The sequence below is a fragment of the Chlamydotis macqueenii genome, chromosome 32, assembly GCF_036417535.1.
Source record: "Chlamydotis macqueenii isolate bChlMac1 chromosome 32, bChlMac1.mat, whole genome shotgun sequence".
NCBI classification, from domain to species: Eukaryota; Metazoa; Chordata; class Aves; order Otidiformes; family Otididae; genus Chlamydotis; species Chlamydotis macqueenii.
The window spans coordinates 260338-276685 of record NC_141587.1 but is presented as its reverse complement, the minus strand read 5'-3'; the positions used below and the strand labels follow the sequence as shown (position 1 = coordinate 276685).

At 54.9% G+C, this 16348-nt stretch overlaps 1 protein-coding gene across 1 annotated transcript in view; it reads right to left on the bottom strand.

Annotated features, from left to right (window-relative positions):
• Positions 1-359: 359 nt before the first annotated feature.
• LOC147596912 (axonemal central pair apparatus protein HYDIN-like) overlaps positions 360-16348 on the bottom strand; it is a 33525-nt gene continuing 17536 nt past the window's right edge. The window contains exons 11-22 of the mRNA XM_086769217.1: positions 16238-16337; positions 14797-14915; positions 13295-13518; positions 10977-11044; positions 9028-9263; positions 8292-8392; positions 5755-5890; positions 5173-5337; positions 3260-3412; positions 1725-1963; positions 886-1004; positions 360-370 (exon numbers count right to left, since the gene is read on the bottom strand). Coding sequence (XP_086625343.1) covers positions 360-370; positions 886-1004; positions 1725-1963; positions 3260-3412; positions 5173-5337; positions 5755-5890; positions 8292-8392; positions 9028-9263; positions 10977-11044; positions 13295-13518; positions 14797-14915; positions 16238-16337 — 1671 coding nt within the window. The remainder of the gene's footprint in view (positions 371-885; positions 1005-1724; positions 1964-3259; positions 3413-5172; positions 5338-5754; positions 5891-8291; positions 8393-9027; positions 9264-10976; positions 11045-13294; positions 13519-14796; positions 14916-16237; positions 16338-16348) is intronic.

Sequence of the window (16348 nt, the reverse complement as noted above, 5' to 3'; positions counted from 1 at the left end):
CCGCCTTTGAACTGCTGAGCCCTGTCCTTGGCAGAAGCCTGGAAGAGTCTTGGTCTTCCCTCCCTTCCCTGTCTCAGCTACACCTGTGTCTCTGGGCAGCGAGCTCGGCAAGGGATGGTCTGTCTCGTGACTCTTCCAGCTGCGAGTACGCTGAAGCCCAGGACTGGCTCAGAAAGCGGTGCCTTTGCTGTGGTGGTGCAACACCCCCCGCCCAGAGGCACTTGGTGCTCGATGCGGTTCCTCCTCTCCTGGGCCACACACCAACCTAGGAGGAGTCAGGAATGAACTGCAAAGGCAGTGGGCCCAGGCGCTGAGGCGCCCACTCAACACGCCTGGCTCCTGCATGTTTTTGGAGAGGTTTAAGGACCATCTGCCGGCAAAGCCGATGAAAGGCCAGAGCAAAGTTCGGATTCTCGGGGCTCAACTATCGCCCGCTGAGGAAGGCCGGTGCATTGTGAGCATTTCCTCCAAACTCCACAAAGGGGAGGGAACGTTTAACTACAGGCTGGTCTCCTCGGGAGAGAGATTTTCTTGGATCCACATATCTCTGTCTGTGTGTTTTGTGTTCATATACACATATATCGTTTGGGGATACTCTGTGGTAAGGTAGTGTGGATCTTGGCATTTTCAAATCTGTAATGAAGTTGCTGTTTTAATCACAACAAATTTTATTGAATCACTGTATTAAAAATTAAAATTGGTTCATGATTAAGTCCTCCTAAATTCCTCTTTTGATCCACCTCACACCATTAATAAATCTCAAATTGCTACCAAATCATTATTGCGTGAAATGTTTTCCTCCGTGACACGTTCTCAGTGGTGGAAGCTTCGACACGGGGCGGGCAGGTCTGGGGCTCTGGGAGGAATCTTTGCCCTTGCTGTTACTGATGGCAGGGAGACGATCACGCTGGCGAAACGGGGCAAAACCCTCTGTTGTCCAATAGAGCTTCTGGGTGCGCTGTCCTCTGTTTGTGATCCTGAAATGGTAGGAGCAGGGATCCAGGCTAGGAGAGAAGCAGAGATGGAAAATGTCACGGGAGCTGCCATTTCCCAGGAGTCACCCAGCTTCAGCACCCCAGCGGCCTTATCAGACTGGACGCTCAGCAATAAAGCCACCTCCCAAAAGGCTGACCCAGCGCAGAGCTTCCGCAAAAGCTGGCAGCAGCTCTGGGCAGACGCAGAACTGGTGGCTCGGGGAAAGCCCAGCTCATGGGAGATGTTCCCTGGGTCCCAGCTCAGCTCACTCCCTGGCAGCTCTGCAGCCAACAGCACTGGCAACAGCTCCAACCTGAGCCTGCAGGCGCTGGGGTGACGGGGGCAGAGGACGCGTTAGGATCAGCGAATGTCCTCCTTCACAGGGCGTGAAAAAGCCAGCAACGTTATCGCAAAGGGAAACGTGTTTATCCTGGAAACGTGGCATTTTCCAGTGGGAGGCTTCTGGGACCTGCTCTTTTCCTCCACATCGTTATTTGATGAAGTGAGGAAATACACGTACTCTAACTGGGGGCAATTCCATGACAGTTTAGCAACTGTTCCGTTCGGGTGGCTTTTGAGGGTCTCTAACAACTTGCAGTTGGCCATGAAACGTTTCCAAAGGAATTCCTGCAGCTTGGGTGAAATGGAGCCAGGACCTTGAGCACTGCAGGAGAAGTCGGCTGCAGGACTACGGCAAAACTCCTCCCTGCTGAGCCCGCGGGAGCAGCGGGAGCTGAGAGATACCCTACCTGAAGTGGGGCCCCAAGTCCACCTCTGGAACAGAGGGTTTGTTGGTAACAATCGTGGTGCTGACACCAACAGCCCGGACGGAGATGACGTACTGATGGCTGTTCTCTATGAACACGTTCACCTCGTCCTTAAATGTCACAGTATCATCCACGTTGGCTGTGATGGTCACCGACACCTCGCTCTCAGGGGGGATCACGCCTTCACTGGGCTCAATCCTCCAGCGCGAGTGTTTCCCAGCCTGTAAGACAAGCCAAACACTCACTGCGGATGGAAACCACGGACCCTGGCCTCTGGTGGGGTGCAGGAAAAAGAAGGACTAAAGCCATGAGGGTAAAATGCATAAAGGATTAATTTTTTAAGGGACCTCCTACTCTGTTGGGGAATGTTCTTATATCCCCTTTGAGGTCTGGCTAACTCATGGTTTTCGTTGGCATCGATGTTCAGCTTCTCCTCTGATTCATGCTGACACAGGGCAGCTGGGTGAAAAGGAGACCTGATGGATCGGGTGGATCGGCAAGGCTGCTGTCTGACAAAGCTCCTTTATCAAAGCTGGCCAACAAGCCGGGCAGTAAATTGTACCCAAGAAACGATTACAGAGGAATAACGACGGGCTGTCTGGATGGAGCCAGAGTTTGCATTTCCCAGGGGAACCCAGCGCAGACCCACCAGGCCAGCGACCCACTGCAGAGGAGCACGATCTGCATCGTGTCCTCATTCCTTCCGTTGGCATTTGGTGTGAGTCCAAGCGGCAGCACAGCGCCTCACCGAACAGAAGACCTGCCAGGACCAAACGGCTCTGCCAGGCCAGATCCACTCCGCTTTCTGGGTCAGATCATCAGACAGTCTCAGCAGCCAAAACGCATCTGTGCTTCTCACCGAGCCGTAGCTCCAGCGAGAGAGCACTCACACTGCGGCAGGCGGACCCAGTGCTGCTCGCAGAGGCTGCACCTGAAGGGGAAATAAACCCCCATCCTACACCAGGATGCTCTGCAACGCTCCAGAGTCCACACACTCCATAGGTCCATCACCCTGACAAGTAGATTTTTGCACAACGACCCAGCCGGTTTGGTCCCCAGCGGGTGTGACACTCCCCTCACCACCAGCAGTTTGAGGACAGACCTCACAGCCTGCTCTCTACCGTTAACGGGAGCTTGAGGCAAGACAGATGCAGACACAACAGGGAGACCGCAGGGAAACCCATGCCCTTTCAGGAGCAAAGGGCCACAGGGTTCTCTTGATCTCCTAGAGCTCCAAAAGCATGACTCTCACAGCTAAATACCTTCCACAAAATACAGGGAGATCTTCTAAACATGATCCAGACTCATCTCTGCTCAAACATCTGTGCACGCTCTCTGGTTTACTGAGGGGTGCCCCAGCTAAAACTGCCCCCAGACACAGGCTCCTCTTGCCACACCGTGAGGGAATGTCTTGCTTTCTCGCTGACAGCGATACAGAAAGGTTGCGTATCAAAATCAAGCCACAGGCTGCTATGGACCAGTCGTTTTTGTGGGGAAGTCGCCCCACAGACACTTACCATCTCTGCCCTGAAGGATGCAGGGATGACGCTTTGATTGGAGAGGTGGAGAGTTCGGGAAGCATCTTGCAGTACTTGGATATGGCCAAAGCTGATCTTACTGGGATGGACATAGACAACTGGTCCTTCCCCGGTGCTCTCTAAATGGATTTTCTGCTCCAGGAAGCAGGTAGGAAAGACCAAAAAGGACAGGGAAAGAGGAAAAGATCAGGCAGCTCTAAGGGTCCTCCTAGACCAAGGCAGCATTACAGCTCTTGGAAGGTCTCAGTGTTGTAAGACTGACACAGAAGGCCAGGAGCACGTGTGGGATCCGGAGTGGTCCCATCTGAAAGCCACAGGCTCCCAGTTTCCCATGCTTGCTTTGTTCACACTTGCCTTCACAGCTCCTGCCCATGTTCGCTCTCACTCCTCCACCCTGTGCCTGCTCCCACCCCTTTTACTGCTCAAGCTTGCCCCAAACCACCCTGCCTGACTTCTCTGCTGCACCGCCACACTTGGCTTCCAGGTGGCAGCAGGGCAGGAGCAGCAAAGGCAGGGTGAAGCCCTTTGGGGAGGAGCAGAATCACACCTGGAGGATGCCAGGCTGCTGGCTTCCATCAGAGCGTCTGCTAATGCAACAGATCCTCACAAAGGAAAGGGCTTTTAAAAAACCCAACCCCTGCCCCTACAGTCTTCTTCCAAGGGACAAGAAAACCCCATTCAGCAGCGTCACAGGAATGTGAGACACAGGGAAAGGCAGGAAAGGGAGACAGCAACTTTGCCGTGGGTAATACTGCCACGCGCCCCCACGCAGCCCCAGCAGCGCTGCTGGCTGTGTCGATGGGTATGCAATGCCACATTGGCTCCTGTCGGAAAGAAGAGCGCCTGTCCCTGGCACACAGCCCTGGCTGGAGTGACTGCTTGTTTGGGCAGCAGCCGGCTGCCACATCCCCTGCCCCGGGCACACCAGCCTGCCTTGCCACCGGTAGCCCCAGGGCTGGCTTTCACTAGTTCCTTCAGGAGGAAGACTACCTACGCCCAGCTGAAGCTGGCCTGCAAACCAGATACCAGGCGACAGACCCACGGAGGGACTCTGCACAACCTGGACGAAAGATCTGTACCTCGTTTCACCTACACCATGTCAAGACTTGCGGTCAAGACCAGACGGCAGAACCCAAGACAACAACAGCGAGCTCATCTTTTGCTTCGTCGGAACACCTTGCAGGGCTCCCCAGGTCAGACTGCACCACTGATCCGTACGCGTAGGATCTGCCACCAGTGCAGGATGTCACACAAGACAGCCAGCTGTTCTGCTAGCCCAGAAAGCTCTGCAGGAGCCACCCACTAGGGAACTACTGGCTCTGCACTCCAACGGGAAGGCAGGCCTACAGAACAGACAAGGAATCCAGCCTGACAGCCCAAACCTGCCGTCTGCGCTGTTGATACGCCCAGCGAGGTATCAATTCTTAGGCCAAGGGTTAAAGCTTTGCAGGAACACTGCAGTTTAACAAGCTAACAGTTCGACAGCGAGGTTATTCTGGAGGGGAGAAATCCTCCTTTCTAAGGGAAGCGTGCCTTATATCAACGGCAACGGTTTTGTCAAACTCCAGACTTCCCTGCAAAGCCCGCATTGCCCGGCCTTCCTGCTGACTGGTTTAGATGCACATCCACTGCGGCCTGGGCGGAGACGTTCAGTGGCACCCAGGGGATGCAGCAGCATCCTTAGATCATCACCTGCCTAAGAAGACACCCTCCCTCTTCTCTAGGTGTCAGCTCTTGCTCGTGCCATGAATCCCTTCTCTCCTTGTCCACACCGGTCATACATTACAAGCCCTTGTTTTCCCAGGAAGGATCCCTGGAATTAGCAGCCCTGCCGGTACACTTGACGCCCCACCAAGACGACTCGCACAAAGGCCCCCGTCCCCAGGACTCACCAGTGGGGATCCTTCTCTCCCAAACACCGCGACACGCGCAACAGTGTCCTGCTCTCCCACCACCTGGGCTTCCAGTTCCAACGGGACCTCCACCGAGCTGCCAGGCTGGATGATCCCGCACAGCGCAGGGCTGCAGTACCGCACAGCAGCACCCTCCCTGCGTTCCTAGAAGGGACAGAATCAAACGCACCTTCAGAGTGACATTTGCGGAACCTTTAAACTCCTTGACACCTACCCCAATGGCAATTAACTCGGTTTTAAAAATCCCTAGGAGAAAGCAGAAAGGCACTAAACCAGATGCAAGACCTGTATGGGCTGAGCATCCTCAGCCACTTCAAACGCTGCTGCATCCACAAACACCCGCTCCTGTGCGCGCAGCCTCCTTGCAGCAGCTTTTCACGACCCCCTCAATTCTCCTGCACGGAGCCACCCCGAAGTCTTGAATACAAACTGCTTCCTGAAGAACTTACACTGCTTCCTAAAGTTTATATTCAGATACGCAAATATAAACCAGCACGGTCTTATCCAAACCCCTTTTTTCTAGTTAACTCCTCAACACTTGAGGTGCATGTGATGCCAAACCTGGGGCAGAACCCTGCAGCAGCCTGGAACACTGCTGTCATTCGCGATGGTCAGCATCTGCCGGTACGGGAATTTTAGGGAGCATCGCCCAAACGTCAGGACAGGGTTGAGCACTCGCAGCAGAGGCACTACACATCTAGGCAAAGAGATGGACAGAAGGGAATTAGAGACACTGAGGGAACGGAGCGTGAAATGGAGCAGAACAAATTTGTCCCTGCCAAAGAGACGTTTATTACCCCTACAGCAATAAGTCACCTTTAACTTCTTTTCAGTCAACAATTTCTCGTAAAGGAGGGCCAAATCCTGAGACTCAGTGTCACAGAGGCTGCCAGGTGCCCAGGCAGAGCACGGTGCCCTGTCCCAGCGCTGTCAAACGGGCACCCGGGCCCCAGGAGGCTTGCAAGGACCCTCCCAATGCTCCCAGTGAGGCGTGAGCTCTGGGGGAGCCTTCCCGCTGAGGACCAGGGCTCACCAGAGCTCAGGGAACACAAGACTCCAGTGTCTCAGTACAAACGACTGCCTCCTCTCCCACACCACTGCTGTCCTGCCCGAGAACTCGGCCACTTGCCCCAGCCATGGAGGGCACACACCACCACCGGCCTTGTGCGGTGGGTGACCACCCTTTCCCATTTCTGTGGATACTTTGGTCCTTCAAACCCACAGTTCCATACACTGCCTGTTCCCATCCGCACTTATTCTAGAAAATTGCAGCCCAGGCGGCGACTGGATGACCCTGCCTGGGGGAGGGAAACCGCATCCCTCTTGTCATTAAGCTGACACCCACTGCGGCACAGCAGGACTGAATCTGGCTGCAGCAAGAAAGACTTTGGGCTTAAGGCTGAGATGGTGTTGTGGTTTTGTTTAGTGAGGGGGGCCTAAGGTGGCAGCTTCTGTCGGAAACTGCTAGAAGTCGCTCCCCTTTGTTCAGTGGACTCGGCTGGGGCCTAGGGCGGACCCGCTGCTGGCCAAGGCCGAGCCAATTGGTATCAGAACGTTCCGTGATAACGCCTCTGCGATAACGTATTTAAGAAGGGGAAAACAGGAAAAAAAAAAGAGAAGAGACGATGTGAAGAAGCTGAGCGGGGGCAGAGGTGCAGCGGGGGTGGCACAGGCCTCATGGGCCTTGCAGGCCTCACCCTCTGGCCTCTCGCCAGGCGGCCGACTGGGCCCGACTGGGCCCGGCCCGGCTGAGAGAAGTGGAGAGGAGATGAGATGGATGATGTGAAGAGATTCTGAGAGGAGTCTGCCAGCCTGTTGTGAAGAACTTGTCTTGTGAGAGAAACAGCTGCAGACGCCAAAGTCAGTGAAGAAGGAGGGGGAGGAGTAACGCGGCTCCTGGCCAAGATTCCCCTGCAGCCCGTGGTGACGACCATGGTGAAGCAGGTTGTCCCCCTGCAGCCCATGGAGGTCCACGGAGGGGGAAGAGATCCACTTGGAGCCCATGGAGGACCCCACACCGGGGGAGGTGGATGCCTGAAGGCGGCTGTGGCCCGTGGAGGGCCCGCGCTGGGACAGCCGTTCTGGAGAGACTGCACTCTGTGGAAGAGATGACCCACGCCGGAGCAGTTTCAGGAAGGACTGTGGCCCGTGGGAGGGACCCCACGCTGGAGCAGGAGAGGAATGCGAGGAGTTCTTCCCCCCACCATGAAGCAGTGGCGTAAAACAACGCGTGATGAACTGACCGCAACCCCCATTCCCTCTTCCCCCCTGTGCCGCTCGGGAGGGGAAGGTGGTAGAGATAATGTGAAGCCCGGGAAGAGGGAGGGGTTGGGGGAGGTTATCTTGTTCTCTGTCTCATTCTCCTGCTGTTTGTAGTAATAAATGAATAGTTTTCCCCAAGTCGAGTCTGTTTTGCCTGTGACAGTAACTTTAAGGATCTCTTCCTGTCCTTATCTCAAACCTCGAGCTGTTTTTTCTTATATTTTCTCTCCCTGTTCTCTCGGAGGGTGGGGGGAGCGAGAGAGAGACTGCACAGTCTGGTCCCGAGCGGGGCTGAACTACGACAGACGGTTAATGTTCAAAAAAACCGGAGGAAAGCAGGGAAACCTGAGCTCGCCTTCCACATCAAGGACTATTTTTCCCCTCCGTAAGGTCTTGCCTGTATTTTTCCCCAGCCAGTCCTGCCGCAAGCCCCTTCCCCATGAGCACGTGCCTTTGCTCACTGAACCAGACACCAGCTTTCAGCAGGCTGATCGCTGCATCCAAACGGCTGTCGCGCTTTGGTCGCAACCCAGCACAAGTCCACCACTTGCAGGAAGGAGAGGCGCCCCTTTGGAGATGTGTGACACCTCAAGCACCAAAACACAGGCCAGGAATGAACAGAATTACTGTTCCCTGTAGGAAAAGGCCCAGGGCCGTGCCTGTCCGTTGGCTGGGCTGCTTTCAAAGCACTGCTGCTCTCATCTCTCGCTGGGCACAACGAGCTCATTAAGCAATGCTTCTCGTTCAGAGCTGGAGCCAGCAAACGACGTGCAAGGCAGCGTGCTGGTGGTGGATGCACAAGGAGAGACGATGAGCTGCAAGGAAAGCACTGATACCTGGCTGTGAGGGGCAACGCCAACACCTCCCGGCCAACACCATCCACGTCCACCACCAGTGCCAGCTTGTATTCCTTCACGGTGTTGGAACACAGGGTGACCTGGTGGAAGAGAAAAGCACCCAATGCTTCATCACTCCCCAAAGCCATTGTCCATGGGTGGTGTCCTCTGGTTCTCGTTCCACGGTAAGGGAAGGGAGGATTTTGCCCCAATTCCTCTGCCAGTCCATGTGCGGAGCAGTCTCTGGGAGTAATAAAAGTCTTCTGACAATATCTGCTTTGTCAAATACACCGTGCAGTTACCAGGGCACATGGAAGCTAAATTACAGCACAATTAGACCAATGCCCTACTCACCTCGCCATTAAAATTAAGGGACCAGTTTTTACTCTTGACGCCAGTAGCATAAATCCAGAGGGAATCTGTTGACTTCAGCAGAATGAGTTCAGCATTACAATGGGGAGCTGAGGGCAAATCGTGGCCCAGCAGATGCAGTCCACAGCTGTCAGAGCTTTTTCAGTCCCCACTGCACATCGCTGCAGGGAACATGGTTTTGGGAAAAAAAAAAAACGGTGTTCCTTTGGAAAAGCCCCAGAGCAACCCAGCTCACAAAAGCCCAGCACCAGTGCATGTCTCTCACTGTGTTATGCCCAAAGCCAGCAGCACCAGAGCCCTCTCGTACATCAGGGAAGCTACAGCTCCACCTGCTGAAGCACGGATGGCCGGACTCTTCCCATACCTGGATATCCAGGAATCCCTGGGGGTGGATGGTTCCTCTGCGGGGCGTCACGGTAAATTCGGCTGGCCTGACGTGACGCTGAGCCCCCTTTCTCCAGAATGAGCGAGTGTTTCCTGAGATATGGTCAGAACTGCTGACACTGGGCTGTCCCGCGCCGTCCCCAGGAATGCGCAGGGTGAAGGTCATGGGCACCAGGGAGGTGTTAGTGAGGCGACAGGACAAGGTGTGAGGAAAGCCTAGGAAAACAACACAAATAGGAATTTAGGCACCACTTACCCCGTGATTCCTGGCCTGAACATCCTGTTATGAAAAACTGCGCTCGGAGTTTAGCTCTTTTCATCTGAATTACAGCTAATTGAGAAGCTAAGGAAGGAATCAGTCGTCACTGACGTTCCCTTTCATGCTGATCACAGAGATTGCTTCCTTGGCAATGCCCACGCCTAGCGATGCCGAACACCAGAGGTTGTTCTCTCTTTCACTCAGGAGCTCTCTCACATCCCCCCACACCAGCACCAATCCTTTCTCACTTACGACTCTGCCTGCAGACAGACCACTGATTCTGAAAATTCAATCCATAAAACTCCCTGCTCTCTCCGTGAACACTCCCACAGGTTTCCATATATTACAGCAGCGTATTGTCATCGAGGAGGAGCTACCGGAAAAGAAAGGAAGGATGAAATTGGGAGCTACAGCATGATGCAAAGCACTCCAGTGCAGTATCTCCGGGCAGGATCCTTAAGGCACCTCCTGTTCTGGGGGAACCGACTGAGCAGGTGACAATTTGCAGCCCGCTTCACAGGAGGCAAGCCTGATGCCTGCTGAGAAATCAGCAGGAACCGCGTCTCACCGTACCCTACAAATGGGGACATCCCGTCCACACTGCACACTGGCTTTGGTTCCTGCGCACACAGGTTCACATCACGTTAGCTTGGATACTGGCTTTCCATAACGGAAAAGCAGTGACACGAGCACACCTGGAGGGGATGTTCTGCAGAGACGGGACATCCGCCCACAGCCTGCTCTGCTGCGGACATCTGGCTTGGCTGGCCAGCTCTGCGAGAAGGAGACATCTCCCACGTCTGCTTACCAGGCGTTACTGGAATACAGGCGGGGAGGAAAAGCAACTGCAGGCACAGCAGGCAGCTCCTCCATGCCCATCAACAGCGGCCACTGCCCACCTCCAGCCGTTACTCCGGCAGGAAGGCAGGAGGTACACAAAAAGGAGAAACACAGGCTTCGCCATCCCAAACGACACCAAAGTCGCCAGACACAGACAATGGTAACGGCCCTTCAATCAATCCACAGCTGATTTCACATTTAAACTTGAGATCATCTCAGTAGAAAGCCTTTTGTGGGCCTGAGCTGGAGAACCAGAATCTGCACTTCAACAGAGACGCTCTGGATACTCAGCCACCGGCTCGGTCAGCAGAGCTGGGCCTGCAGCGGGGAAGGAGGAGCCCACGTCTCGGAGGACATCAGTGCCCCATGCAGAGCTATTGCTTGGGCATCTCACCTGGTATGGGATAGCGAGGTGCCCTCACAGCACTCATGACTGTCTCACGCTAAAGGGCAGGTGGGAAACAGTGTCCTTGCCTTGCAACACAACATTTACCCAGAGCAGTTCCAGGCCAGTGCGTGGTTTAACGTCCCTTCTCCTGCGGTCCCGTCCCCTGGGCCCTTCTGGGACAAGGACTCCCACAGTCATTCTGCTGCCAAGGACTGGCAGGTTGGGGCTGAACAGACGGTGAGGGACACCACCAAACGCGGACTTTCTGTGCCTTCATTCCCCTTTGATCTCATGACGGCACAGTCCTGCCCAAGCAGCCCTGGCTTTAACACCCCAGAGGCTGCTATGCAGGAACACAAGTGACGGATGCTCTTCTGTGAAGACGCTCTGTTTTGGCAACGCAGACCTCTCGACTCGTGCTCCCAGCCCAGGGCACACTCACCAAAGGAGACGTCGCCAAAGCGCAGGGAAGGGACACTGAAGTGAAAAGTCGGCCCGATGACACAGCCCCTGCGAGGACAGAGACAGGCAGAGGAGGCGCGGTTAAAGAGAACGGCAAAGCCTTCAGCTTTCATTCCTGCTCAGACGGATAAAAGCTGGTCTCTGAGCCACAGTGGGTTTCCAATCAACCCGTCCCCCTCGTGCTCAGCGTGGCACCCACGGGGACAGGAGGCAGCCAAAGCAAAGCAGTCACCAGCTGACAGTGCTGATGTCGCTCAGGACACCACGGCAGGCAGGGGCCAAGGGAGTGCCCCCAAGGTGCTGCTGGCCTGACGAAGGACCCTGAACAAGGCTACGCGCTTCAGTTTCCCCGTCTCCGATGGGATGGACACAGAGGTGTACACACAGAAGGGGACTCATTGAAACTCGCCTTCCCAGCTGCAGGTTCCCTACTTTGGTATTTCTTCGCTGGAACTGGTGTTTCCATGGAGTACAGGGACATCGATATCAGAAGACCTGGATCCACACCATCAGTACACAAGCAGGATTTTGAGGTGTGAACCCAGGGCAGCCCCACACATCCACTGGGAAAAGCAGCAACCGTTCTACACAGGGGACAGCTGAATCTCGGGGAAAGTATCAGCTTGTCACCAGTGCCCCAGCTGACACATCCACGAGCAACACGTCTTAAATGACCGAACAGGGGTGTCCTGACCCCACCACACCTCCTCGCCCCTCCGAAATTCAGCAGCCAGGCTCCAGACTCCTACACTCGCCAACAGCCGCTGAAACCAGCACTCGGAGCTGCGCAACAGTCATTGGCCTGATTGGCATCTGCCCTGAAATAATGCCAGCTCTGCCTCCTGGTTAAAAATCAAGGACCACAGGGAACAGGGCCTTCCACTGTTATTCACAGGACTCCCACTGGGCCTGTCCTGCACGTGAACAGACCCCGCATCCCGCGGGAGGGACCCGGGTTCATCCGGCATCCCTTTCTAAACACCCAGGACACAACCACTCCAGGCTTTGCCTGGTTGGCTTCCAAGCAGAGGAAAGAAGCAGCACCCATGGTTTGGGCAGCTTCTGGTTGCACAGTCAAAAAGCACTCGGAAAAACTGACTTCCAGGAGTTTCAGCCCAGTACTAGCTCTCAGCTCTTGGACCTGAATCCCCTCCTGAGGATAAGTCAGGTAGCAAAGCCCTGCTGCTGCTCAAGTTCCATCCCCAAGGACCCCACACAACCAGACCCAACCTCCCCAGCCCTAACAGCTCGTTTTGGAGGGAGCAAACGGAGCAGACACGCTCTCTGTCACAGCACTTGCCAGGAGAGGACGGAAAACTCCCTCCAAACCAACCACAGCTGGGGATCGCCCTGGGAAACTGCCAAGGATGAGCCTCGCCAAGCAGGTGGGGAAACGACTGCCACTTCTGCTGAGTGCAGCGGGTCTGTGTTCAAGGACGTTAAACCGGAATGACCGTCCAGGAGGCTCAGGCAAGGAGCCAGGCCAGCGCCCGGTGCACCACAGCTGGTGACAGCACAGCCTGCCACAAAATGGGGGGAAAGGCAGCGGTCTGGGCAACAGTGGTGTTTTACAGTAGCGTTACATAATGCATCTGCGAAGGGAGATCAGAGTCCTTGCAGAGCTGGAAGGATCACACAAGGTGGGAGAGGAACCCCTTGCACACTCATCCCTGCTCCGTCGTCTGCAGCCCAGTGCCCCACAGCCAGCTCGCTGCCGTTCCAAAGAACTGGGAGATTTTCTGCACGGAGGACTCAATCCAGTGCTCCAAGCCTCCCAGAGAGGGGGACTCCAGCCCCTGGGTACCAGGCTGGGCAGCAGGCCAGCCCTCGCAGCCTCCAGCCCAACCTTCCCAGTATGGGCAGTGTCACCGAAAGCCCCAGGGTCCTCACACAGAGATGCCAAAGGGTCACAAAAGGAACCTGCTGCTGCCAAATCCTGTGCAAACGGTGTCCTGGAAAGCCACAGAGCCACCCTGGCTCAGCCGTGAGGGCAAAGGTGCTTCCCAGAGGGACCCAAGACTTTCAGAGTGAAACGGGGTGTTGAGGACATCGGAGGCACGGCCATCTCCCCTCGCAGACAGTTACGCTTCTGCATTTGCTGCTGCAATCACAGGGTTCAAAGTGCAGTCAAGGTTAAAAAGCCTTGGCTCTCAGGCTGGGCTCTGATCCTAGCATCCCCACACCAACACCTGAGACAACACCTTTCTTCTCTGCTCCACCATCACATGAGGCTGGTGGGAGATGGTGACCCAGAGCTGGTCATAGCTGTGCCCACTGAGCTCCTGTCGCCCTCCTCACCTGATGGTCAAGGTCACGGGCTCAGGGGCTCCATCCACCCTGAACCTGAACTCTTCAGTGAACCTGCCCAGGACGGTGCAACTGAAGGAGATGCGGACGACCTGCAGCCCAGCAGGCAACACGATGCCCTCCCGCGGGAGAAAGGTGAAGCAGGAGCCCAGAGCCGTAGCTGGAGGGATCAAGGAGAAGTGAGCATCGATAGCTCCCTTGTTAAACAGGATCGCCTGCAGCAGCGAGAAAGCAACAGGGAAATGCATGAGGAATCTTCCTTCTTACACAAGGCTGAGGTGCTTTCCAATTAAACAATTAACACGTGTAAAAGGCAGAAGATGCTGTGTGCTGCTGCTTGGCAGAAGCCAAAGGAAATACAACAGCACAAGCTCTGCTGTTGGGTTTTTTCACGCAAAGCAGTGATGACTCCCCAAAAGCAGAGTCTCTCTGGGTTTATTACTGAGACAGATGCAGAGGAATGTCCCTTACTTATAGTTTTGCAGCTGCTGTTGAAAATATTCACGCATTCAAACTCTGCGATGGTGACTTGAAAACTGCTCTCTCCTCTCACATGTTGCACCCCTCAGTGACAAATTGCAGTTAGGGACCCTGTGCTGAGCTGAGGTTTGCCTCCACGCCAGATGCTCAGCACAGCACTGACAGTGTCATCTACTTAGTCGCATTTCCTCAAGTAATTAAAATAATAAATGGATATAGAATCAGTAAAGTATCAGCACCAAAAATGCAGAGACAGCACAATATTTTGGTGAGAAAACACCTTAACGTGTCCTTCCCTGCCACAGCCAGGCTTTGGAAAGTGTCTGGCATGATGTACTGCCTCCTTTTCTACCTCTTTCACTTGCTCTTATGTTTTTGCAGGAAACTCGACAGCATTGCGGGAGGCAAATCTGCAGAAAGTTCCTTTGCTTCATTTCCAGAAATGCTTTGCTCTTCACAGAGCCAGAGATGCACCCAGTCCGACGCGTGGGGGAGCCTGGTCGGAAGGGAAAGCACTCCCCATTTCTCTGCCAGGGACAGCTCTGAGCCAGGAGGCTGGACAGCTTTTCTCCAGCTCCCCAGAATCAGTAGGATGCGCTTCACTGAAAACTGTTTGCCGTGGACTGGAGTTAAACGCAGTAACTTTGTTCCAGCTGCTTTTTCACAGCCAGAGTACAAAGGTGCGCTGCATCCAGGGCTGAAACAAAAGCCTCTGAATCTTTGTGACCCAGTCCAGTTGCTTTCATGTGTCAAGGGTTTTGGGTTTGTTTTTTTTTTGCATGAAGCCTCCCAGCTGATCTCAAAGGGAGGGTGCCAAAAAGTGGGGATCAGGGCTTCACAAACAACATATACGCCTTTCAGACCCCATCAAAAGTATCCAGGTTCTGTGAAACCCCCAAGATTTCACTATAAGGCCACAGACTCCCTGCTCACAGCTGCCTGAGTTCCCAGAAATCCCGCAGGTCCACGAGGCTCAGGACCCACCCCAAGACCTGCAAAGCCCTACTGCTCACCTCATAGCTGTGGGCTGCGCCAACAAAAACCTTCCCGATGTCCAGCTGGTCAAAGCTGAAGCAGAGCTGGGGCCCCATGCCTTCCCCTTGGATGTGCAGGGGCAGCCTGGTCTCACGACCTGGGAAGAGATTTCCGTTTCAGTACAGTAATTCCCACTCTTCTCCTGCATTTTCCAGGCTCCCTCAAGAGCTTGTCCCTGTCTCCGGCCTGATGGGACCACCTCAAGATGCTGCAGGAGAAGATACGGGACCCTTCTCTTCCCTCAGGAGACATGCCTTGGGGCTGGTTTCCAATGTCTAACCCACCCCTTGGGCTGGTTTCTCATTTAGCGATCAGTTTGTCTCCTGAAAAAGCGACGCAGAGTTTAAGACATGATCTCTGAATTTCTTCCCGTGTGCCTAGGTGAGCACTGAAAGCCGTTCAGTGAGGGCACAGGAGGGTACGTCCTCCTCTTTCCTCGGAGCTGGGGCTTTCAGGAGCATCCAGCTTTCGCCCGAGGCCTGCATACAGCTGGGCTGGGGCCCTGTGATGCTCCCTCCATGACACGTCCTGCAGCGCACACAAGGGCATGCAGGGGCTACAGCCTCCTTGGCCTCAATCCCAAATCCACAGCTGCTGCTGTGGAGTGAGAATTTGGATCTCAGTGGGAATAACACCTTGGCACGTCATGCAGGGGGGCGATTTGGCATTGCTGCCTTGCTTTGAAATAAACAAGATAACTGCTCCCAGAAAAGACTTGACAGCACTTCTGTACGACAGGATGAGCAGAAACCTCGTCCAGCAGACTGCTCAGACTCCCCGTTCCACGGAGGGCGTTCACCCTGCCGAGTACAGCCAGCCCTGCGCAACGCTGCCCGTAGGCACCATGGACTCGCAGACACGAGGTGACAACTCCCACGTGTGGCCAGAAGCACGTGCTGGCCAGAGGTGCTTTTTCTGCAGACACCCTGTGCTCAGCAGGGCTCAGCCACCTACGGTCTGGCAGCATCTGGGTAGCAGGAGGTGATCCAGGATCTGGGAGCACATTTGCAGCTCACCTCCTTCTGCCGCAGGAGTCTGATGACACATCGGTGTAATAAAGACTCATCTTGGAGCTAAATGGTCTATAGGGGCGCAGTGCTCGTCCACTAAAGCTGCTCTGCTGTGCAGCTCTTTGGCCTTTACAGACACCTCGCAGCAGAGCAAAGGCTGGCAAACCCACGGCATGAAAACTTATCCCTTCCCTGTCTTGTTTGTCCTGGGGTCAGTGATCCAAGCTTGTAGCCAGGGCCGGCCTCGGACAGGAGACCACCTGGAAACGGCAGGGACGATGGGCTTGTGCCAGCACTGCCCTGCTGACCAGAGACCCTTCCTAGCACCTGCACGAGAACCCAGTGGGCTGGAAGGCTCTTTGTGCCTCGCCTCCCCTGCGGGTAACAGAGGAGGAGAAAGGAGCTGGACCTGAGATGTCGCAGTAGACCGTTTGTCGGTAGACCCGGGCCTCTCGAGGTTTGAAGATGACATTAATTTCAGCCGAAGAATTTGGCCAGATATCTCCCTCCTAAAACAGAA